The sequence below is a fragment of the Protopterus annectens genome, chromosome 3.part0 (genome assembly GCF_019279795.1).
Source record: "Protopterus annectens isolate FY-2018-M chromosome 3.part0, PAN1.0, whole genome shotgun sequence".
Lineage (NCBI taxonomy): Eukaryota > Metazoa > Chordata > Ceratodontiformes > Protopteridae > Protopterus > Protopterus annectens.
In genome coordinates this window covers 1,616,437,948-1,616,463,444 of record NC_056731.1, presented here as the reverse complement: position 1 = coordinate 1,616,463,444, position 25,497 = coordinate 1,616,437,948, and the positions used below count along the sequence as shown (strand labels likewise).

Below are 25,497 nucleotides of genomic sequence, written 5' to 3'. Positions count from 1 at the left end.
ACCTTTCCAAGACTCACGTGGCAATGACTTCCCCCGGGGCAGAGGGAGTAGTAGTAATGGAAGAACCCGTCTAAGAGCAGAAGTGACCCACAGAATCAGGGGTCCAGAGATTCTTTCTCTGAGAACTCCTACCAGTGCCTTTCTTTGGAGACAGTCGGGGACTATTATTCCTGCACCAGTTTGCCTTGCTAGAAGTGACAACAGACAAATTGGTGCAGGGGAGCATTTCCAGAGGTTACATTTCCCGTTCAATGAAATCAAAAAGACTCCCAGACATTCCACCCAGTCAAAGGAAAGCAGCAGTCTTAGAAATTCAAACTGCTCTACAAAAGAGTCATCCAAGCAGTCCCACCAGACCAGAGAGGATCCGGAATTTACTCAAGGTTTTTTTTAGTGCCAAAGAAAACAGGGGACTGGAGACTGATTTTGAATGTCAATCAATTGAACAAATGAGTTCAACAAACCAAATTCTGGATGGTCTCAATACAGTAAGTACGTTCATTCTTGGAAAAAGACGACTGGATATGCTCAGTAGATCTTCAGGATGCATATTACCACATAAAAATGGACAAGCGCTCCAGAAGATTCCTGCACTTCTGGCTGGGAGCCATTCAGTATCATTTCAGAGCACTGGCTTTTGGTCTCATCACAGCCTCCAGGGTGTTTACCAAATGCATGACAGTAGTAGCAGTGCATCTCAGACTGCTAGGATTCAGAGTATTTCCATATCTCGATGACTGTCTCCTTAACACTCCCGCCAGGCGTCAGCTCGTAAAGGCAAGAGATTACACTCTTCATCTTTGTTTCACCTTAGCAATCACTATAAACTATGAAAAATCCCATCAGGAACCATCACAACAACTGAAATTCATTGGAGCTATGCTAGACACAGTCACCAGCTTTGCGTCACTTCCCCTAGAAAGGCTCCAAAGGATCAGGTCACAAGTAAGCCGGATCACTCAAAACAAGAGAATAGCAGCAAGACTCGTTCTACAGGCTCTAGGGTCAATGGCAACCTCTATCACTCTAGTTCCCTTGGTCAGATATCACATGCAAATTCTTCAATGGCTTCTGGCCTCCCACTGGTCCTTGTTGAATCAACCAGTGTCCCATATAATTTTAGTCACCAATCATTGCAAAGAAGACCTGAGTTGATGGCTCCATTCCAACAAAATCTTGTCGGGCCATTCCTTTGTTCCTCCTCAGCCCCAAGCCATAGTGACCACGGATGCGTCCCAGATTGGGGGGGGGCACTATCTGGGAAAGACAGTCCAAGGCACTTGGTCCCAACTTGCATATCAACATTCTAGAGGTGAGGACAGTGCTGTTAGTGTTGCAAGCATTTCAAGATATCCTCCCCTTAGGATTGATAGCAATTCAAACAGACAGCACGTCAGTAGTCTGGTATGTCAGCAAACAAGGGGGGAAGCAGGTCATACCCTCTTTGTTGAGAAGCTCTTTGAGTATGGCAATGGGCGATTTCCTCCAACCACTTTCTAACGGCAATGCACATTCTGGGGAGCTCCAATGTGATTGCGGACAATTTGAGCAGAACCATCCAGATGCCTTATGAATGGTCTCTCAATGCAGTGGTGACGGGAAAGATATTCTGCTACTGGGGCCAACCTTGCTGTGATCTGTTTGTGTCCCCTCCAAACAAGTGCAGCAGTTACTTTGCCCTAATACCACCCCCCAGTGGAGTCATCCAGAGACGTTCTTCACGATTGGCCCTTCAGTCTTCTGTACACCTTTTCCCCCGACTCCTCTGATATGTCAGTTTCCAAAGAATGCCAACAGGTCAAAGAACAGAATAATTTTCATTGCCCCATTCTGGCCTTGGCAGGTCTGGTTTCCCTCCCTCTGGCCTCATCTCCTTTGGAAACCATGGATACCGGACCCAGCTCCAGACCTATTGTCCCACCCAGAGGGAATGGTTCATCCAAATCTTCAGCATGTCAAGCTCACTATGTGGCTTCTCCAGTTCTCATGATTGCCAGGCATTCCTCTCTCACTTCCACAGTCTGACACATCATTCTGACCCACCACAAGCCTTCATCTACAAAATTGTACCATAACAAATAAATAAAATTTGCTAAATAGTCACTAGACTGTAATGTTGACCTGTATACAGCACCTATGGACAAAGTTTTAGACTTTTTAGCCTCACTGTATCAGTCTGACTGATCAGCTTCTACCATTCAGGTGAATCTTGCAGCAATATCTTACTTACATTTTGGTTTCAGCTGTTCACTTATGTCTCAAAAACTGTGTAAAGCCATTTTGAAAGGAACCTTAATACTCCAGCCTCCGTTTAAAGAATCCTCTGCTCCATGGAATTTGCATTTGGTACTGCAGTCTCTCATTTCTTCCCCCGTGAACCTTCAGCAACTTGTGACTTAAATGTTCTTCTGGAAAACCTTATTTTTGATATGTATCACTTTGGCTAGGAGAATATCGGAAATTCAAGCCTTGTCCTGCAACTCCCACTATTTGATGTATCATAAGGACAGGGTCTCCCTCAGGACAAATCCTTCCTTTTTGCCAAAGGTTGTTTGAGAGTTAGATGTCAGTCAGACCTTATATCTCCCAGTTGTTTTCCTAATTTTCCAGCAAGGGAGAGTACTGTCTAGACTTACTAGATATACGTAGGCATTTATGTTTTTATCTTCAAAAGAACAAAGGACATCAGAAAATCCAACCTTTTTATATACTCTTTAGGTAATCCAGTATCTAAGGTTACCTTGGCGAAATGGTTTAAAGACTGTATCACCTTTGTTTACAACAAAAAAGGGACTTCACCTACCACGTTCTGTGAAAGGTTATTCAACGAGAGCTGTAGCAGCTTCTGCAGTTTTTCATGCCAGAGCTTCCTTGGATGATACTTGTGCAGCAGCTACATGGGCATCTCTTCGTACCTTTGTTACTCATTACAAACTGGATTTGTCTCGGTGGTGCTCAGGAATATTCTTCCATGAGATCTCCCAAAATTCAGGTAACTAGGGACTCTGTCCCACAGTCAAGGATTACGTGAAGATTGACATCATCGGATAATGAAGTTATGTCTTACCATAACGTTCCATCTGTGTTGTCGATCTTCACTAATCCTTGACATTCCCATCTTCCTTCTCCCTACCTTAGAATTCTTGGTGGACCGAGTATTCCCAAAGACTGGCTTCATAATGGGGACACGGATATGGTCTTTTATCTATTACTTCTTGTCTGTCACTGTTGTAGGCAAACTTGATCTGAGGTAATCTGGTGAGGAGCATTATTGGTACAACCTAGCTCGAGAGTTTTTGGAAGGCGCAAGCTGGAATAACTGCCGAGTCTGTTCTGAAGCTCAGAACTGAGCCCACAGTCAAGGATTAGTGAAGATCGACAACACAGATGGAACATTTTGGTGAGACGTAACTTCTTTTTTTTCTTCTCTGCATAGTTAAATGTAATACATGGCCTTTCTTGATTTATGAATGTATTTGTTTGATAAGATTTGTTAAGTAACCACTTGTATACTGAGGCTTCTTTTTTAGTTACAACTGTTTTGCAGCTTACATAGTAATTTTACTTTATTTATATTTTGTAATGTCATTTTTAAAATGTGGTAGTAAAGGCTGTTGAGAAAATGCCTAATTTTGCTGTTATATTGAAAATGTTTGCAAAGTAATAATCCATGTGATATTTCTGTTAGGCAATGCGAAAAGGGATGCTAGATGTGCTTCCGAAGAACTGTTTAGAAGATTTGACAGCAGAGGATTTTCGACTTTTAGTAAATGGCTGTGGGGAAGTTAATGTTCAAATGCTTATCAGCTTTACATCCTTTAATGATGAATCAGGTATGAAAATAGTTATGTAATTGTTTTCTAAAAATGATATTGCATTGATTTTTCACAACTCACATTTTCAGGACTTTAAACCAAAAAAAATAGGGCATTGTACTCATTCTTAATCTGTACAGAAATATCAGTATGTAGTTAATGGTTTTATTTACAGCATGTAAAGCTATAGTCAAAGCTGGCTTACAGAAAATTGCATTCATTTTCCTTTAAGCTGGGTGTTGGCAGGTAAGACACCTTTAGACACTGGTCGTCACCCTGTTGTCAGATTCCCAAGCAGTTCATATCACAAGCTTATTCTACAGGAATCAAGTACATTTACAGTCACAGTACTGATCCAGAATTGGAGAGGAGAGGTAGCCTATTCCACTCTGTTTTTTTCCAGTCAGTTAACATTGTAAATTGATCCTTCTGTTTGAGAATGTTTGCAGTCCACACCATTTTAGTTTTCACCTAATGCGTGACTTTGGATCTGTTTTTACATTGTTCTGTTTGGCTGTTTTCTTATGATGACCTAGCCTGTGCTTTTTTTCTCCTTTAATACTTCAAAAGGACACTCTTTCTCTGCCTGATTCTTACAGATTATCAGTCCTTCCGTGACCTAGCCAACCCATATGTTCTCAGTGGGTAAGGACCAATAGTGGGAGACTGTCATCAAGACAGCCAATAGGCCTGCATATGCCCTGCAGCTCCACTCATTCACTCCTGTAATGCCTTTTAGTGCCTGTTGTCAGTGCAGTACAAGGAATGCAAAAGCACTTGACACTCAGACATTGTTATTCCAGTTAAAGATAGATTTGCTTATATTGTTTAGGGGCTCTGCACCTGGAGGTTGAATACAACATTTCTGCCGCATTCAACCCCAGGGCTTTGGCGGAGCACCGCAGTAAAATTCTTCTGAAAGCCATGGCTCACGGGAGACCCTTCATTTCCCCTTCTAAGGATTTCTGTTCAGATCCAAAGAGGAAGACCCCTTCCTTGCCTCCGGTGTCTTCCAAGAAGCTGCGGCTGTCAGATCCTAGATCCCCCAGATCCGACTCCACCCTGGACCATATCGGATCCAAGGTCTTCAAATCTGAGATCTCTTTAGATCAGAGGTCCTTGGATCCGGCCAGCATCAGGCCGGCCTCAAATCCAACCTGTTCGTCGAATCCAATTGCTGCTTCTGCTCTGCCATTGAATCCGACAGACTTGTCGGATCCAACAATAATTATTGATCAGACAGCTTCACCCTCTACCAGGCATGTATTCCAGTCAGCTCCTAGCCCTCGGAGCCGAACTCCGGAACACCGGCATAGGTCTTTATGGTCTTCAGCTAAGTCTGCCCATTCCTCCAGATCATCTCGTCCAGGAGTCTGTTGCTTTCTGATGTTGATAGGATGATGACCTTCCTCAAAGCCCAAATAGAGCTGTGGCTCTTTGGTTTCTCAGGCCATCTGGCCAGGAGGCTTTGCCTGTTACATTTAGCCACTCTCCTCTTCTAACTGCAGGGATTTTGGAACCTCTGGACTCTGACACCCTTAGTCAGATCCCAGTGGAGCTGAGTGTTCAACTTTTCTCAACCCCACCAGGGTCCCTGGCCTGCTCTATTCCTTTGCCGTCAGACCAGAGTGAGCCCTGTGCTAGAGTGGTCAATGCCGGCTCCATGGGAGTGGGATCAGGTCAGGTCTTTTCAGACCAGTCTCTCCCCCTATGGGCTTCGTCCTTCGATAGCTCCGGACCTGTATCATCCAAGGGTCATGGTGCTTTATTGCGTCTCATTCCTCCTCTGCAGAGGACTTTGCCCTCCGAGATTGGGGATGGGACTGCTTCCAGCCCCTCAGCCTTCTGGATGGTAGAGAGCACCTTCTTCAGGACCAGAGTTTCAACTCCCGCTCCTCTGGGTCCATCCTTGCCTCTCTCTACTTTGGGTGATGAAGCCTCTCATTCTGTCTAGGGTCAGCCCTCCATTTTGAGCATTCAGGGGGCTTTCTCTCCTCAAGGGGTCCCTGCTTCTTCCGATTCCTGCCCGGAGTCCCCCACGGAGGAGGTACTTCATAAGAGAAAGTGCAAGTGGAGGCACTTGGTCTCCCCTTTGGATTCCCTCACTGAGGATACAGACCTCGATGAAGGAGACTGGTCCCCAGATCTCTGCTCGACGATGTCTCCTTTGGGGACAGCCTTGAGATCTTGAAGCAGAAGGGCGGTTGATCTTCTCAACCCGTCTTCGGAGGAGTCCGTGTTTCTGATGGCTTTTGGGATGGGCCCATGTACTTCCTGGGTGTTTTCCCCCCACCAACAAGTTAGTAGATCTTACCGCCAGCAGGACCTGTAAGGAGTCAGTTCCAAATGAGCAGATACATTTCTCAGCCCTCCTTTGGACCTTCCCTTATGGAGCAAAAGAATTCTGGTGGATGCCATTGTGGTTGCCTCTGCCACGAAAAAGGAGCTGACAGAGCAGAGCTCCACGGTTCATTCCTCAAACAGAGAGTCCCAGGCAGTAAACCATCATGGGAAGCACGCGTACACATCAGCTACCTTTGGACTGAGGCAATCAATTTCTTGGCACAGTTAACCCGCCTCCAAAGGGATTTGGTCAAAGAACTCTCCACTTTCCTTACAGAGTTACTGCTGGCAGAGTACTTCTAAAAGGTGTCTCCCAAACATTCTGCTCTGATGTCCCTCGTTAGTTTCTCGATGAGTCTAATTTCCAATGCTGCGGACGCTACCTCTCGAGCAGCAGTTACCAACACAGCTGTAAGGCGTCATGCTTGGTTACTTTTATTGTGGGCTTGCGGAACCCTTCAAAGTGTCATTTACCAATGCCCCCTTCAATGGGTCCACCTTCTTTGGACCCTCCACGAAGGACACTTTGACGTGTAGTGAGCAGGAGGGGAAGACTTTGTCTGCGGTCGGGATCAAGCTTTCTACTCCTCAGAGGTCCTTCTCCAAGACCAGTGAGGAACTAGGAAGATGTGGTCCTGGAAGTTACAGTCTCCCTTTTAGGATGCTCCTGATGACTCCTTTTCCAGAGGCTTGGGGAGAGGTTTCAATGGCCGACACCACCTTAGAGGCGGGGAGGGGGTCTGCAAAATCAGGGCTCCAGGGGACCCTTTTCTGAACAGCCCTATCAATGCTCCTGAGGCATTGCCTGACTGCTCTACCCTGGAGGCAGTTGGGGGTTGCATTTCCCTTCACTCACTAGCCTAGACAAACATCACCTCTGATCAGTGGGTGTTAAACATCCGTTTTTAGGGGTATTTTCATTCCCTTTTCAGAACCCCCTCCCATATGCAAATACCTCCCCAATATTCCACCCAGTCGGAGGGAGTTAGCCATCAAGGAAGTTCAACAACTTCTTCAAAAAAAAGAGTCATCCAAGAGGTCCCAGCAGGACAAAGAGGATCCGGTACTTACTCTCACTTCTTTTTAGTGCCAAAAAAGATGGGGGACCTGTGTCCTATTTTGGATCTCAATGAGCTCAATCATTTTGTCAAAAAGTCCAAGTTCTAGATGGTCACTGTTCAGTCCATTCTGCCTCTCTTACGCAAGGATGACTGGATGTGCTTCTTGGATCTCCAGGACGCCTGCTATCACATCAAAATTAGACAAGTCTTCCAGAAGACATCCTCTCTTCTGGATCGGAGCCAGTTATTACCAGTTCAGAGCCCTACCCTTCCATCTCACCACAGCCCCTTAGTTGTTTACCAAATGATGTATGGCAGTGGTAGCGGCTCACCTGCAGTTGCAGGGATTTCAGGTTTTTCTTAAGGCCTCCCAGGATAAATGGTGGCTGGGAACTCTGCCCTACGGTGATGAATAATGACATGGATAACATCAGGTCATCAGATAGAGCTATGTGCTTACCATGACTTTGTATCTGTGTTATCCTATGTTATTATTCATCACATTTCCTTCCTGCCATCTCCCTTCTTAGCTGGATCTTGGAGGAAATTGGAGTATTCTAGGTTCCGGACTCCTCCTCCTCCTCCTCCTCCTCCCCTTTTTCTGGAGGAGTAGCTTTAATGGATATGTTAGCAAACTCAATCTGAGGGTTAGAGGGCAGCAGGGCATTATGAGAGAGGGAGGAGCATGAGCCTTGGATCTGTCTGTGTGAATGTTGCCGGCTCGGATTCAAGACCCTACAGAGATGAATAATTACATAGGAAAACACAGATGCCAAGTTATGGTAAGTACATACCACGCACTGTCTGATCATCATACGTGCTTAGCTTGCCCTTGACTAGTAAAGGTTCAGACTTTGGCGCATCCTCTCCTGTGCTGGATGATAAGGGGCCAGGAGGAGGTATATCTCCTGAAGTCTGGAGGATTGTAGGTGCCCACCTGGCTTTGTCAGTTGTTCAGACCTTGCCACTTATGGGCCTGATCCCTATGAGCTGTCACACTTCTGTGAGGTGGTTGTACTTGAAGACAAGAACTTCTGTCCTACAGTTTACCCACAGGTGCATCAGCATCTGGTAGCCCAGATCAAATGTTTGGGGAGGAGGTCCTAGGTTTTCTGCAGTGTGGCTGTCTCTTTAGCACCATGATGTCAAATAGTGACAAACCTTGGATTAGAGGTAAAAAGTCTCTGCGTCACACCTTCATAGTCTGACATTCAGTCCTGACCTCCTTTCAGTGTCTGTGAAAAGATGTCCTTCAAGGATGCATCTGCAGTCATAACATATGGGTTGTCCTGCCTCAGGCAGCCCTTCGGTCGGCCGGATTCCAAAGTCTGGGTCTGGCCTCGGCTGATGTCGCACTTCACCCGACGTCATAGCTTCTGGGGTATAAAGGCATCAGCCGATGCCATTTTCCTCAGTCTTTCTTGCCACGCGGTGCCCGAAGCAGAAGCTGTTCGCAAGTGCCGGTCGGTCAGATCCAGAGATTTCAGCTACCGAAGACTTCTAAAAAAGCTAAGTACCCCATTGGGGACTCTTTCTTGCCTCAGCCGATGTCAGACAAAGTAAATAATTGTTTAACTTGTGGGAAACAAATACCTCATAAGGATTTCCACTCTTATTGCCTTCCTTGCTTAGGCCCAGACCACGACGTATCAGCTTGTTTAGCCCGTGCTTCCTTCAACCGACGGACACTTAGACGTCGGTCGGAGTTTGCAGAAGAGTTTTTTGGCCCCGCTTTTGCATATAAAATGCCGTCGGAGACTCCGACTACACATTTAGCCAAAAAACACAAGGAAAAGGACCGACACTTGCGGCCCGTGGTTTCGGCTGAAACCACGGTTAGGCCTACCGCGAGTGTCTCGGTTTCGGCTGAAACCGAGTCCTCGGTTCTTCCTTCTGCCGAAAACATGCCTCCGACAACCGAGGCCAGAGAGGCCCCGGCTGAGTCGGCTACAGAAATTACTACCGAAGAAGCAGGCGCACTAGAATTGTCCGACACCATTCCGTTGGACATCTCCACTCCTGCACGTGGGGCAGCTAGACCCCCTGCTTCCATGTCTATTAAGGCCTTCTCCAGGGCTAAAGCAGCTAAAATTTCAAAGGCCTTACCAACAAAAGCTTCCTCTCAGAGACCCTCCTCTAGTTCTCAGATTCTCAGCCTTGCTGAGGACCTTATAACCCTAATTAGGGGATCCCAACCTCACCCAGACAGGGCCTCACAACCTCCCCCGGACAAAAGGCCTAGGACTGAAGCCCCTCAACCTCTCTCCTTTGATTATTCCTCGGATGGATCAGATACATCAGACCATCAGGAAGGACCATACTCACCTTATGAGGATTCGGATGAAGAAGACTCAATTCCTTCTGCCTCCCCCCCAGAAGAATTTTCCTTTGGGGAAACTTTACACTCAATGAGGGAACACTTCCAATGGCAGGGTCAGGATTTTTCTGAATCTAGGAAAAGGCTAAGGACTTTTTTACACTTGCCACAGCATAGGCCTTTAGCCATACCCACCAGTACTATCAGTTGTTGATGATGCATACAGTGATGCCAGTTCTGCCCCTGATTCTCTTCCCCCGGCCCCTGCCAAACCTGACAGATATTACAGGGTTCCGGATTCTCATTTCCACTTGTATAAGGCCCATGCTGCAGACCCAGAAACTATTTCTCAGGGCCCAAAGGGCGTTGCAGCTGCCACTGCCAAAAACCCCCTTCCCTCTGAAAGAGAGAGTCAAGAGCATTAGAGAGATGGGGAAAAAAGGTTTATACATCTGCTACTCTTTCAGCCAGGGCTTTAAACTGCCAATTCCATATGATACAGTACCAGGAATTTTTGTTAGATCAGCTGAATAAAAAGCTTTCCTCTCCTGAACCTTTAGACCGTAAGTCCCTTCAGGATTTGGTACACAACTCTCAGCAGGTCAGTAATCATTTCTTAAAATGTGGCTATGATGCACTGGAGGCTTCATTTAGATCAGCTATGACTGGAGCAGTGATTCGAAGGCATGCCTGGCTAAAAGAGCAATCCTTGCCTGACCATGTCAAGTCTAAACTCCTGGATGCCCCTATGGAGAAACAAAGTTTATTTGGCTCCCCTGCACAGGAGATTCTAAAGAAAGTGGAAGAAAAAGCTAAATCTGTGCAAACAGTCAAGGACTTTCTGCAGGTCCAACCTCCGAGGTTCAGCAGAAACTGGCCTTCAAAAAATTGGTCCTTTCCAGACACCTCCAGAGCACAGAGAGGCAGAAATAGATGCCCAAGAGGCAGAGGTCAATCTAGGGGTGCCTACAGAGGTCGTCAGTGGCAACCTGCCAACCAGAGGAGTACCGCCACAGCTGCGACTACAACCACTTCCACCGGACAGACACAATGACTTTGCTCTGACTCTGCCTACCAGGGAGCAACTGGAAGCGTCCTTGGGCGGAAAGTTAGCTTTATTTTCAAAAAACTGGCATTGCATTACAGGAGACAAATGGACATTGCAAACAATAGACAAAGGCTACAGGTTTCACTTCCACACTTTACCAAAAAAGAGAGGAATGCCTAACCTTCCACCAAACCAGAAGCCAGAGGCTCTAAAACAAATCTCCAACTTACTAAGGATAAGAGCAATAGAAAGGGTACCTTCTATGGAACAAGGCCAAGGATTTTACTCCAGACTATTCCTTGTACCAAGAAAAGAAACTCAATGGAGGCCTATTCTCGACTTGTCCGCACTAAACACATATCTCATTGTACCAAAATTCAAAATGCTGACCCTACAGCAACTTCTTCCCATGTTGGGCAAGGAGTCTTGGCTGGTGACTCTAGATCTCAAGGAGGCATACCTGCACGTCCCTATACGACCAGATTGCAGAAGACACCTCAGATTTCTTGCAGGATCAGAGCATTATCAATTCTCAGCATTGCCCTTTGGCTTATCTACTGCGCCCAGAGTATTCATGAAATGCCTGGCATCAGTAATTGCACATTGCAGGCTTCAGGGAATTCAAATCTACCCATACCTGGACGACTGCCTAATACAAGCGGACAACAAGACACAAATAATAAAGGATTTGGCCTATGTCATACAACTGCTACAAGCCTTGGGATACACAGTCAACATCCAGAAGTCAAGACTAGTGCCATCCCAAAGGATAACATTTTTGGGTGCAGAACTGGACACAATAACTCAGATGGCTTTTCTCACAGAAGAAAAACAAAAAACAACTACCAGTCTATTTCATGGCTTTGACAAGACAAACTCAGCTTACTGCAAGGAAAGTCCTGCAGGCCCTGGGTTACATGGCATCTTGCATAATCTTGATCCCGCATGCCAGGCTGCATATGAGAAAATTACAATGGTACCTAAGGAATGTATGGTCTCAACACAGGCACAGTCTAGAAACCATGATACCAATCATTCCATGTCTGAAAAAAGAATTCCTGTGGTGGGCCCAGGCCTGCCAGACCAACAGAGGGTTGCCTTTCCACAAACCACAACCAAGGCAGACCATCACCACGGACGCCTCAGACCTAGGCTGGGGGGCACACATGGAAGACAAGTGTGTATCCAAGGCCTATGGGCTCAAGACCAGCTGAATCTACACATAAATCTAAAGGAGATGCTGGCAGTGAAGCATGCAATCGAGGCATTCAAACCATTCCTCCAGCAAGGACATCTGCTGATAAGGACAGACACTACCACAGTCATGTGGTACATTAACAAACAGGGAGGCATGCATTCCTACCCTCTATGTCGGATGGCAATGGACCTGTGGAACCTAGGCCTGAATCTCAACATTCAACTGCAGGCCAAATTTGTACCAGGAAAAGAGAATACACTAGCTGACAGCTTAAGCAGAACTACCACGGATGCTCACGAATGGATGCTGCATCCAGGCATATTCAAAAACATAACAAAGAAATGGGGAATGCCAGAGATAGACCTGTTCGCCTCCCCACTCAACCACCAACTGAAGAAATTCTGCTCAAGAGAATACCACCCCCAAGCCTGGAGGGTGGACTCCCTTTCTTTCAGCTGGAAGGCCCTGACAGTTTATGCCTTTCCACCTCTCCCATTGATGTACAAAGCTCTACTGAAGATCAGGGAGGAACAGCCAAAGGTGATTCTGATAGCTCCAGACTGGCCAAGGCAGCATTGGTATCCGCTACTGAGAAGCATGTCTCGAACGAACCCATGGCCTCTACCTCTATGGCCTTTACTTCTAACGCAGAACAACTACAAGACCCTGCATCCAAACTTGAAAACGTTGCAGCTAACTGCCTGGAAAATTGCATAAAACAAAATCAAAATGTTTTATCTCAGAGGGTCAAGGACATTATCCTGGAGGCTCGCAGACCATCCACAAGAAAAACATACTCAGCTAAATGGAAGAGATTCCTCATTTGGAGTGCATCAAAGGGTACAAATGTCACACTGCCAAACCTAGCACACATCCTAGAATACTTAGCAGAACTGTTCCATAATGGCCTCTCCTATTCTTCCATTAAGATTCATGCTTCAGCAATTTCAGCAGAGTACAACATGGATCCTCCTATCTTCTCTCACCCACTCCTCAGACAATTCTTAAGAGGGATCAAAAATGTAAAACCTCCAAGGAAACCACCTCTGCCTGCAAGGGATCTCAATTTTGTGCTGGAGAAATTAACACTTCCACCTTTTGAATCGGCAGCATCAGCAGACTTACAGTTCTTGTCTTGGAAAACTGCTTTCCTTCTAGCAATCACTTCAGCAAGAAGGGTATCCGAGTTACAGGCATTAATGGCAGTGCAGCCTTTCCTTATCTTTCACCAGGATAGAGTGTCTCTGAGAACCAATCCTACTTTCATGCCAAAGGTTGTATCCAGGGTATCCTTGAACCAAGCTATTCATTTGCCTACGTTCTTCCCTAACCCACAGAACAGGGGGGAAAAACTACTGCACACCTTGGATGTACACAGACAACTACGCTACTATCTGGAAAGAACTAAAACCAGCAGAAAAACTGACCAGCTTCTGGTAGCATATGCAACAGGAGTGCAAGGAAAAGCAATTTCCAAACAGACAATTTCAAAATGGATAGGAAATTGCATTCGATTCTGCTACTCTTTTCATGGAAAGACAACTCCTGAAAATATCAGGCCTCACTCCACAAGAGCCACAGCCACCACTACAGCTTTCCTACGAGGAGTGGCTACCAAAGACATTTTAGAAGCTGCTACTTGGAGCTCCGTGCATACATTTGCCAAGCATTACAATCTCCCTTTATACTCCAGATCCCGAGCAGGTTTTGCAACTGCAGTTTTACAGGGGATCTTAACTACACCATCATTATCTTAGTGCCTCCTCCCCCAGTTTGGCTATGGTATTCTACCCATATGTTATGACTGCAGATGCATCCTTGAAGGACATAGTACAGTTTTGTACCTACCATAAATGTAGATGTCCGATAGGTATGCATCTGCAGTCAGGATTACCCACCCTCCTTCCCCTCTGTGGTATTCCTAGGGTGCTTACCCCTCTTTTAGCTAGCTGGGGGAATCTGTTATGGTGTATTTGTTTGTATGTAGATATGTATATATATATATATATATATATTGCTTTCTACTGTTTGGAATGGTCTACATGTATCCAAATTTAGCCTTCCTAGAGGGCACCTGGCATCTGGGGCAAGAAACACTGAGGAAAATGGCGTCGGCTGATGCCTTTATACCCCAGAAGCTATGACGTCGGGTGAAGTGTGACATCAGCCGTGGCCAGACCCAGACTTCGGAATCCGGCCGACCGAAGGGCTGCCTGAGGCAGGACAACCCATATGTTATGACTGCAGATGCATACCTATCGGACATCTACATTTATGGTAGGTACAAAACTGTACTTTTTGCATGTTCTCCTTGTATCTTGGTGGGTTTCTCTGGATACTCTGATTTTCTGTCAGAAACATGCTGATTGATTAGATACACTAATTGTTAACATGTATATACACACACACACACACACACACACGCACACACACACACGCACACACACACACACACACTGTATTTACCATAGACCTTATAGTTCAGATTGTGTGAGGTAGGTCTGAAAAGCTGTTAATTTGCCAGGGTAAAAAATAAAGTAAAGCAATAATTCAAAGATGTGTAAAATTAATTTGAAAAACAAAATATATGAAGTTTTGTGGGAGCTTGAATTGTAGGTACTAAATTCCAACCTAAGGGAATCTGATCTGATACAAGCACTGGACCCAGTACAGACCTCTGATGCCCTCTTTGACACATCTGTTGGTGAGAGCCAGTTGCATAATACATGCATTCAGTTTGTTCCTGTGACAAGCCTGTCCTTGTGCAACACCATTCACGTTTGTCCCCTGGAGCAGAGGTGGTCAACCTATTTTGAGGAATGTGAGGACCAACACATCGTTACATCTGAGGGAGTAAGTGTACTGTATTCAGCCTCACCCTGTAGCTTTGGAGAAGCCTTGAGGCCCTCTGTGTACTGCTTCTAACACACACACAACCACAGACCCACAAGAGCTGCCTTAATGTGCATCAGGCAGAGGAAGAAAGAACCCTTTTGTCTTTTTTTTGGAACCATTTGTCAGAGATGTCACTCATGCAGTCTGTAAGCACCCAGCCTATGCATTTCCAGTGCCAAAGAAGAAGAAAAAAAGAAGACAATGGCTGAGTAGATAAGAGTCGCTGAGTATGCCTCTTTGGGCCAACACCCAACTAGTGTCTTTTGCTTTAGCTCAAGTACCAGCAATGAAGACCATCTCAGTTATAACTAAGGGGATTGCTTGTGGTTGGGGAGACTTCAGACTTCACTGGGGGCTGGCTGCTGCTGTAAATCTTCTCATTCTACCAGACCTTATTTGGGGTGTCAAAAGTGTGAGCTCCCCAGAAAGTTTTCTCCCAGGCAGTTTACTCTGATAAGTAGAAAATGTTCGCCATTTGGACAACATAGGTTCATAGGTATATACTAGGCTAACCACCACCATGGCCTTTATAAGCCTAGCTGTGCAACTCAGTTTAGTTGTGTCCCCATATAACATGGGCTTCTGTTTGGAGGGGTTGTGCTATTTAAGAGGTTGCTATAGGTTTATTAGTTAGGGAATATTTGTTGTTGGACTCTATCAGAGACATGGGAGACAAACCTGGGGTGAATTTTCGATTTCCCATCCAGTGGTCACGATTACTTTTGAATCGGGTTAGGGATGGACTCTTCTTCACATGGATGGAGAGCCTGTTCCAGAGCATGAGATCCTTTGAAACTCATGTCTGCCTCAGCAGTATGTTTTGCTCATGTTACAAGCTGCATTTAAATCATTGGATCTAGTGTTTCTGGTGCTAATCATTTTGCAGATATGCAAAAGGTCCATCAGGGCTCTATTTGAAGATGACGTGTATGCCTGACATAGAGTGCCTTTCAGTAGTGTGTATGAGACTGAGTATTTGTCTGTGTTCGACCTCCTTGCAAGATGTTAGTGTCATGGGTGGTATCCTTGAAAGCTCCCAATTTGCAGTCATCTGGAAACAGGATACTCAGTGCTGCCATTTTCTGTCAACTTACAGAACATCATGATTTATATCAGTCAGTTGTATGTCTTTGGACCTTAGTTACCTGTTTGATTTGAGACTTAGTTATGTGTGGAGGGTCAGATTTTGGCCCAACACCCACTAATGAAGGAGTTCTGTAAAGGAGTTTTGAGTCTCTATCCAGTTTTGGTGAACTTTTCCTCTTCATAGTGTCTGAATCTTATAGTAAATGGGCTTTCATATCCTTTGTTCAAGCCCACTAGTGCAGTAAAGTTGCAGTGACTTCGACACCATGTTTTCTGGTCAAAGTCACCCCTGCCTACAAGATCTCAAAGCTGTAGACCTTCATATGTATTGAGCCATATCCAGTCTTTCACAAAATTCGTGTCCCTTAAGACCCCAGTGCATGTTCCTTCCAAAAAGTGGCCTCTGAATTGTCCCCAAGCTGGTCTATCTGTTTCTATTTTCTTCTCCATATGAGTTTGGGAAGACGGAACAGCTGATACAATGTTGTTTTATGTTCATTCGATTCGACTGTGAGTTATCTGTTGTGGGCACAAACTCAAAAGCTTCTCTGTTCCAGGGCTCTGACTCCTCCCTCTTACCCTTAATTCCCTCCACTCCACCTTAGCATCTCAGATCTCCTGAAGACTTCAGATATGTCTTATGAGAGTACTTCTACAAAAGTATTCTTTTGTGTCAGTTTTCAGTTGTCTCTGTGCTCCTCCCATTACCAAGGTTTTTCTGTCTAGATCTTTAGGATTAGAGTATTTTTAGAAAGTAGTTGCTGATCGTATACATTTTTGATAGGATAGGTAGCTAAGTTATAGTGATTTAAAAGAGAGTATTTTTCTCTCATATTTAATACAGTGTTCTTTAGTTAGTAACATGTATATTAGAAGAGAATTTAGAATAGTGTGCATATTTACTAGTTTAATCTGTTAATACTTTACACTGTGTCTGTGTTATTAGATGAAAATATGTCAAGACAACCAGGGCTTTAAAAAATGTACAAAAAACACATAACCACCGAACAGAATCACTATGGCTTAAAGGCAAAAATAATTTTAATGTTAAAAAATGAGTAAGCGCTTTCATGCCTGAATTGTCTCTTCTTCAGACTCACACACCTGCTCCCTATTTAAAAACCCATCCAATTTAACAAATCAACTAAACATGTAGCTCTCTTAAAGACATATACAAACCATCTCATAAACATTATGTAAACATGTGACTAATGCATATCAGTCTAAAAAGCTTCAATGGGGGAGTGCACGTGTACGCAGCAAGGGTTTAAGAGACACCTTATCATTGATTCTAGGTACTGTAGCTGCATTAAAAAACAGACTCCACCTCTATTTGGCCAACTCAGTCGTAGTCTTGATGTCCCCCCCCCCCCCCCCCATACTATCCTTCACAATTTCTAGCACAAAAAACTTATGCTGGGGTCCACTGCCTTTAAAAAGTGTGCAGATTGTGGACACAAATTGCCCCCGCAGGATTCACATACTTTGATTGTATTGTTTGGGCATGTATTGTTTGGGCACTGCCCACCTTGACACGGTGTCAAGCTTGTGCTTCTTTCAGTGCCAGACATACCTCTAAACCTCTTAGAGAAAGAAATCTGGACAAAGCCATAAGCAATTGGGGGGGGGGGGTTAAAGGCCCCAAAATAGGGACTGTTTATAAATATGGCACTTATGAAGGTAGAAAGTTCATAGAATAACAAGTTTTGCATTGGCATGAATTTCATGAAGGGTATGACGTCTGAAACTTGGATGTCTGTCACTATTTCCTGACATTTATCCTCAATTATTTGCCAAAGATTGGCCAGAAAACCAATTTTTTATGAGGAATAGACCAAAAATAGGAGGCAGAAATCTGGAAAATTGAGAGGTATGGTGCCAGAGCACTCCAGACTAGAAGGGAGAGGCTTATTGTCCTCCACAGACAGGGTCTGTAATTACTGCAGCTTCTACTTCATCCCCTGTTGTTCTGCAACATAAGATGAGAGATCCAAAAAAAAAGCAGAAACAAAAGTAAAAAGAGAATATAAAAGGAAAAGGATAGATTGGATCCTGAAAATTCAAGAAAATATTCCCTAGATTCTATGTTGCTGTTCCTGGGCTGGATCTGAAAAATCCCCGATGGTCAGAGCAACTGTTTCTCAGGTCCATCCCTCACCTTTTCAGTCCCATTATTCACTGGAACTGATGAGTCCGAGGCTACACTCTCCCATACTCCAGGAGCAGAGATATTCGAGACCACCTTCAGTAGTTCCTTCTACCCAGTCTTCCAGAAGGCTAACGAAACAAGATGTTGACAGGTTGATGAGGAAGTTCCTTAAAACACAGATCCAGCTTGGGGCTCTCTAAGTACCATCCACTGGGAACATGCCAAGCCTTGGTCCAACTACTGCTCCTTTATCTTCTTCAGTCCCGGTTCTTCCTTTGAACCCAGTTGTCCTGGAAATGACTTGTCTCAGCTCATCTTTGCCATAGCCAACTGTCCAAGCTTCTTCGCCAACAGCAATCCCTTCCTCTTTTGACTCCAACATGTTTGGATCCAGAAGTAACGTGGAGCCAACGCTTTGGTGACAAGGTTCGAGTTGATGAGTCAACACCGAAATTGTCAGAGCCATCCCTCCCACTCGAAGCCTCGGTGCTCAGCTCCCAGATGTGCTTCAGGGTCAATACACATCGATTCTGAGGTATCTGCTCTGTCTGAGGATAAGAGGACAACTACAGAATTGAAAACATCTTCTGACTTTGAGGTTTTTGAAAAGATTTTATACATGCCAAGGGAAATCACACTTCCATCCAGCTGGGTTCCATCCGAACCCTAGCAGTACTCTGCTTCTACTTCCCATGACCATGTCAGACAGGGACAGTCAGTACCACATGGTTTTTTAGGCTGCAGGCTAAATTAACTCCTGATTTGGAACTTTTAGATCTCCGACCAGAACCAGTTCAAAAGAACTGGGCATGCAAGCAGAAGCATATAGACCCAGAGTCTTTCACTGAAGATATAGACTTGGGTAAAAGTGAAGGCTTCTGTAGATCCCTCACGAAGACGTCACTTTCAGTGAGATCCTTGAATTGAGGAGGCAGAGAGGGGAATGGTCCACTGATAATCCTTTACCAGAGGAGTCTGTGTTCGTGGAAGCCTTTAGTTCAGGCTCAACATCTTCCTAGGTGGTATCACCCATTGACCCCCCTCATTGACCTCATGGTTGAACAGGCATGGAAGGACCCTGACATGGTGGACCCTATCCCAAAAAACAAAATGAACAGGATATTGGTTGCACCAAAGGAAAGGAAACATTGGAGGAAAAGTCCACAGGTAGATGCTATGGTGGTAGTGGCAGACACCAAAAAGAAACTGTCTGAGAGTTCTTCAGTCCATCCCCCTAGCAGGGAGTCTAGGCTTTGGATCTGTTTGGGGGAAGCAGACTTGTGCTTCAGAGACTTTCACACTTAGAGCACTGAATTATTTGACAAGTTACTATATTTCAGAGAGATGTGATCAAAGACCTTCAAAAGTTTCTCTCTGGTAACCTGCCTACAGATGTTCAAAAGACAGTGGACTCCCAGCTTTCTACCTTTCAGTCTACTTTCAGTGTAGCCATGCAGCTAATGACACGACTAGGGCAGCAGGCACTAGCATCACCATGCATCAGTATGCCTGGATGCACATAAGAGATTTTGTGGAATGCTTTAAAACAGTCTTTGACAGTGGTTCCTTTGATAACTACACTCTGTTTGATCCAAAGATAGAAAACACACTAATCGGGAGTCAGCAGGATGGTAAGACTCTGCAGTAGGGATCTGTTTCCTAACATCTCAGAAAACCTTTTCTAGAAATCAGAGCTTGAAAGAAAATGTGGTTCTGTAAGTCACAAGTGTTCTTATCGTGACACCACTGGGGATAGACCTTCTTGTGGCAGAGGATAAGGTAACTACAGTGGCTGTTGCCCTAGAGGCAGAGGTAGACTGAACAACCAGGACTTTCACTCTCTCTTTGCCAGGAAGCTTTATCAGCACCTTGGCCCTAAATGTTTCCCGACTGCTGCACCGTGGAGGCATTGGGGGGGGGGGCTGTTTATCCATGCACCCACAAGCCCAGAAAAACATATGTTTTTGGCTGCTAAATGTAATTTACAGAGACTATTCAATTTCCTTTTCCCTTTTTCCAGTAAAGAAGAAGAAAGTTTCTGATGTTCCACCCAGTCTATTGGAACTCGCAGCAGCCAAAGTTTTCAAGCTGCTATAAGAAAAAAGTCATACAGCCAGTCTCCAGAGACCAGTCAGGGTCCAGAGGCTACTTGAGGTTCTTTTTAGCACCCAAGAAAGAGGAGACCGGCGACCTTTTCAGGATTAGAGTCAGTTAAACACATTTTGTGAAGCAGGCAGAATTCCAAATGGTCACAATTCAATCTGTTTTACCTCTACTGAGGAAGGATGACTGGATGTGCTCTGGAGATCTCCAGGATGCATACTGTCATGTGAAGAAAGAGAAGCGGACCTGTCTATCAATTCCAGAGCCCTGCCTTTCAGTTTCACCGCAGCCTCCAGGGTGTTTACCAGGGTAATGGCAGTGGTGGCAGCACATCTTCACCAGTGAGTGATATAAGTTTTCCCGTACTTCAGTGATTGGCACCTTACTGCTATCTCCAGAGATTTGCTAGTGAATCACCTGGACCTTTTGTGCCATCTAATGCAAGATGTAGGGATTACAGTCAACCTAACCAAGAGTCATCTTACCCTGAGGCAGCAGATAAAATTTATCGGATGTCACCTGGATACAGTTCTGCAATCACCACACTTCCCCAACCCAGAGTGCTCTTCCTATGCCTCACTTACGCAAGTACTCCCTCACCCTTCTTCTCCAGCAAGACTGTTAGGTGTAATGGCTTCTACAGTCTTAGTGGTCAACTAATCAAATTTTACGAGAGTACTTCAGTGGTCCTTAGCTGTGCAGTTGTCTCTAAATGTTCATCTACAGCATACGAAAATGTGCATCACTCGAGTTTGCAGACAACACATCTCGTGGTGGACAGAATCTCCTTCAGTGGCAGAAGGAAGTCCTTTTCAAATGTATGCACCTGTGGCTGTAATAACCACAGATGCCTCCCTTCTGGGGTTGGGTATTTTGAAGGGAGAATGGTCTAAGGTTGTTCTTCACACATGGAGGTTAGTCTTCACATCAGTATCTTGGAGATAAGAGCAGTCTTCCTAGCATTGCAGACATTTCATGATGCTTCCACATGGTTGTGATTTTGTTACAATTAGACTATGTCAGTAGTCTGATACATCAACAAACAGGGATGAACATGCTCCTATCCCTTATGTCGAGAGGCCGTGAGAGTTTGGTAGTGGGCAATGTATTCTCATCACTTTCTGCTAGCAGTGTACATACAGCGGATGTCCAGTGTACTAGTGGTCAAGTTGAGCAGAACTATCTTAATACTTCACAAGTGGTACTTCAACCTAGCGGTGACAACATTGATTTTTTCGGCACTGTGGCTAACCTTGCTTCAACCTCTCTGTGTCATACCTTAACAACAAGTGCAGCAGTTAGTTTTCCTTGATCCCCACCACAGGGATAGTCACCGACGGATGCTATAATCCACAGTTAGCCTGCAGGTCGTCTCTATACCTTTCCCACATTGCCATTTATGAAAAAGGTAATACAGAAAGCAAGAATGTGCAAGGCCAAGGTTATCCTCTTTGCTACTTTCTGGTGCTGACAAACATGGTTTCCCTTCTTGTGGCCTCTACTTTTGTATCCACAATGGATGTTGGATCAGTAACCAAATCTTTTAATACACCCTTCCAGTCTGCCTCCTCCAGAGCAGAAATCCATGAAATTAATCTCTGGGGTCCTCCAGTTCTAACCTGAACCAGAGATGCTTAGGCTCCCATCTTTAATAGTCCAGATCATACCAATTCTCAGAACAATCCACTAAGAAGCTCTACCATAGCAGATGAAAGAGATTTTTCATTTGGGCGATTTCAAAGGGTGTAGTCCCCTTCTCTGCTCCTATTCCTTCCATATCAGAATTTTTGACTGAACATTTCCATAGTGGCTCTAGTTATTCTGCTATCAAAGTGCAAATGGCTGATATCTCTAGTTTACGTAGGACAGAATGACAATTCTATAGCCTCCTTAAGAGACCCTGAAGCCTTTTTGAATGGAGGCTTTTTTCTATAACCACCTATCAGAGATCCAGTAACCCGCTGGAATATTACTGTTGTGCTACAGGCAGTTAACTCAACCACCCTTTAAACCAGCAGCATCAGTTGATTTGACGTTTGTCTTGGAAAACAATATTTCTGGTGGCTGTTACACTAGCCAGATGGATTTCAGAAATGCAAGCACTGTCCTACAAGCCTTATTTGTTTTTTCTATAAAGGCAGTTTCTCTGAGATCTGTCGCATCCCTCCTTCCTTAAGGTGGCATCTGAGACAGATAAATCAGTCAATAGATCTACTATTTTTTTCTCCAAATTCTCATACAAAAGTGAATGTATTTTATATATGTTGGACGTTCTTTGTCAACTTGGGTATTACCTTTATAGGACCGAGCAATTCAGAAAGTCTAATCAGTAGATCTGATGTCTGTTCAGTCTTCATCAAACCTGTAGGTCTCTGTTCTGACCTTGGAACCGACTCAGCCATTAGCAAGCTAAACCTTCCAAGCTAGAGCTCCTCCCACCCTACCCATAATCCCTCACTCCTCCCAGATAGCTCAGATCTCGTTTGCCATGCATCAGCAGAGCATCTTGGTCTGTTAGAGATCCACTGTGGGTTCTTTTTCAATGTTTTTTGTGAATATGTGAGTTGGCCATTAGCCTATTCTTTCTGTTCCTACCCTTCAAGCCTTTTTATATTAGTTAAAAAACATCTCCATTTTTAGTCTGTTCTTATCTGCCTCATTTTCTCTGTTGTGCCCTTCTTCCTCAGTCTTTCCTTTTTCCTTATACTATGTATGTCAGAGAAATCCATCAAACCTGTTGGTTTTAAAAAATGCACTTCCTGTGAGCACAAGATCTGTGTATCTGATGCCCACAGGTAATACATTTAGTGTCTGGGGGCCTGCACACCTTGAAGTGGTGTGCTCTATCTGCAAGGCTTTCTTCTCCGGGCCATTGGAGCTAGAAGGAATAAGCTGGTCCTTCAAGGGCTTATTCCACCTCCTTCCCCAGCTATCCCTTCTGATTCAGAAGCTTAACCCCTCCCCCCAAGAAATCTAATGAGGTCAGGGACCCTAAGAAACTGTGCCCAGACCCCTCCACTTTAGTTCTATCAGAGCCTCCCTAAAAGTTTCTGAGAACCTCGGAGCAAAACCCTTCGGTTCCAGTCTCTGTGCCGACCCCTCTGCTGCCTGGCCCCATCGTCTGGTCAGGACTGGAACGTTTGGTGCCAAGTATATCCCCTCAGGATGTCTCTCCCAGACCTCACTCCAGGCCTTCCTCTATTTCCTCTTCCATCAGGTCCTCTTGTAGCCTGTCAGGGAATGAGTTGGGCAGATTGATGAGGAAATTTCTCCATATGCAGATTCAGATGGGGATCATTCCAGCTACATCCCCTACAGGATCTGCGAGCAGAGCTTCCCCTTGCAAATTAGTATTTCCTTCTCCAGTCCTGCCTGCCGCTTCAGAACTCCTGGATCTGTCAGTCCTAGGGGCTTGTTCATCGGGTCCTGTAGGCATTGCAACTTCAAGCCCGACCGCTTCCTTGAATTTGCTCAGTGTCAACTGCGTATAGCCCAAGCATGTCTTGGAGCCAAACCCTTGAGGTCGTGTCTGGGGGGATAACTTTGACTGTGAACTTGTTGGAGCTGTGACTTCCCCTTGATGCCTTGGCGTTTGACAGCGGGGGGCTGCTAGTGACTGGGGACTGTCTGCTCCTGATCCTTCGGGGGAAAGGAAGGCTTCCTCAGGAATTCGGGAGTCCCTCAGCCTTTGAGGTGGTGGAGAAGGGTCCTCTCTGCTACTAGGAAATTCTCGGCTTCTACAGTATTTGATCCATTGCTTCCCCTTCTGAGCTCTGCTTCTGAGACCTAACTTCTGCCACAGGGGTAGCTGGCCCCTCAGGTCTTCCAGGCTCTTCCACTTGTGGAAGCCCAGATTTCTTCCAGCACCTTCCCAGAACACCCCACCGAGGAGGCAGCTCGGAAGAAAAGGTTCAAAAGGAGACACCTAGATTCCCCAGAGGAATCTGTCTCGACAGACACGGACTTCGACGAAGGGGAGAGGTCCCCTGGATCTCCACCTGATGTCTCCTTTGGAGACATTTTAGATATCCTTTGTCAGAAGGTGGATGCGTCAAATGTTCCTGGAGGCCTTCCGAACTGGCCCATCTACATTATGGGTCTCTTCTCCCTCCCCGCAGACCCCCTAATGGACCAGGTGTCTGCAAGGGCATGGAAAGAACCAGAAGCTGCAGAGCCAATACCTAAAAGAGCTGACAAAATTCTTAGTGCCCAACAGAATAGGCCCCACTGGACGAAGGGCATTCCAGTAGATGCCATGTTTGTTGTGTCGGCCACCAAGAAAGAGCTTGCCCAGGAAAGCTCTACTGTCTATCTCCCTAACATGGAGTCTAGGGCTAGGGACAGATTTTGAAAAAGGGTCTGCACTCCTTCCGCATTTGCCTTCAGAGTGCTGAACTATTTTTCCTATTTTACGAGGCTACAGAGGTATTTGCTTAAGGAATTCTCTAGCTCCAGCCCTTAGTCTGTGATGGCAGAGGGACGAAACTCCTGCTCCCATATGTTCACCCTGCATTCCATTTCCAACGCTCCCATGAGGCTTATCTGTCACAGTTGAGGGTATCTCCAGGGTGGCCAGTTCCAGGTTTGCGTTCAGCATTACGCCTGGATGTGGCTGTGTGACTGTGGGGAACTTTTTAAGGCATCATTCGTCAGTGCCCCCTTTGATGGTTCCTCCCTCTTTGGACCAACAGTAGGAGACGCACTCTCCTGCAGTGAGAAAGACGGAAAGACCCTGTCTACCATTGGATTCTGCTTCTCCACCCCGCAAATGTCCTTTTCCAGGAAACTGTGTTGGGGAAAGAATTGGTGATTAAGAAAGTCCCGGGGTCCTTTCATAGGTTCATAGGTAGGTACTAGGCTATTGGCCCTAGGGCCTATACAAGCCCAGCCAAAAAGGTACCCTGGCTTTTGCCACCCAAGTAAATTATTTTCCTGTGCCACTGCCGAGTAGAGCCACAGAAGTGATCCCCGGGGTGAATTTCCTATTACCCATCCAATCATCAAGATTTTTCTTGAAGAGTACTAATGAGCTTTGTTTGATATAGATAGGTAGTTTATTCCAGAATATGGGAAGTCTCTGGGACAGGAATCTATCCCTCCAGCATGTTCTCTTTTTTGTGGTGACAAGGTTTAGGTCCCTAGAGCATGTAGCTCGGAGGGATTGGGACCTCTTTAAGTGGAGCATGTCCAACAGCTCTGGGTTTGACATAGCTTTGTATGTTAGGCAGAGATCATCTCTGAGTAGGCGATATGCGACTGAGTAAAGCTGGAGTTTTTTGAGACGGTCTGCGTAGGGCATCTGTTTGAGGCTGGTAATCCTCCTTGTGAGGTATTTCTGCGGCCTTTCCAGTTGCGGTAGAGGTCTTGTGAGGTACATACTTAAAGGGGCGTTGTACTTTATAATGGGTCTAATGAGTGTTGAATAGAGGGGAACAATGACCTCTTTTATTTTTTTTTTTTCTGGATGAGAAAACGTTTGTGA

The 25,497-nt window shown here is 45.3% G+C and overlaps 1 protein-coding gene across 1 annotated transcript in view; it reads left to right on the top strand.

Annotated features, from left to right (window-relative positions):
* The window catches only part of UBR5 (ubiquitin protein ligase E3 component n-recognin 5), a 3,965,620-nt gene that overhangs the window by 3,813,721 nt on the left and 126,402 nt on the right, over positions 1-25,497 (top strand). The window contains exon 59 of the mRNA XM_044065648.1: positions 3,689-3,833. Within this exon, the coding sequence (XP_043921583.1) occupies positions 3,689-3,833 (145 nt within the window). The remainder of the gene's footprint in view (positions 1-3,688; positions 3,834-25,497) is intronic.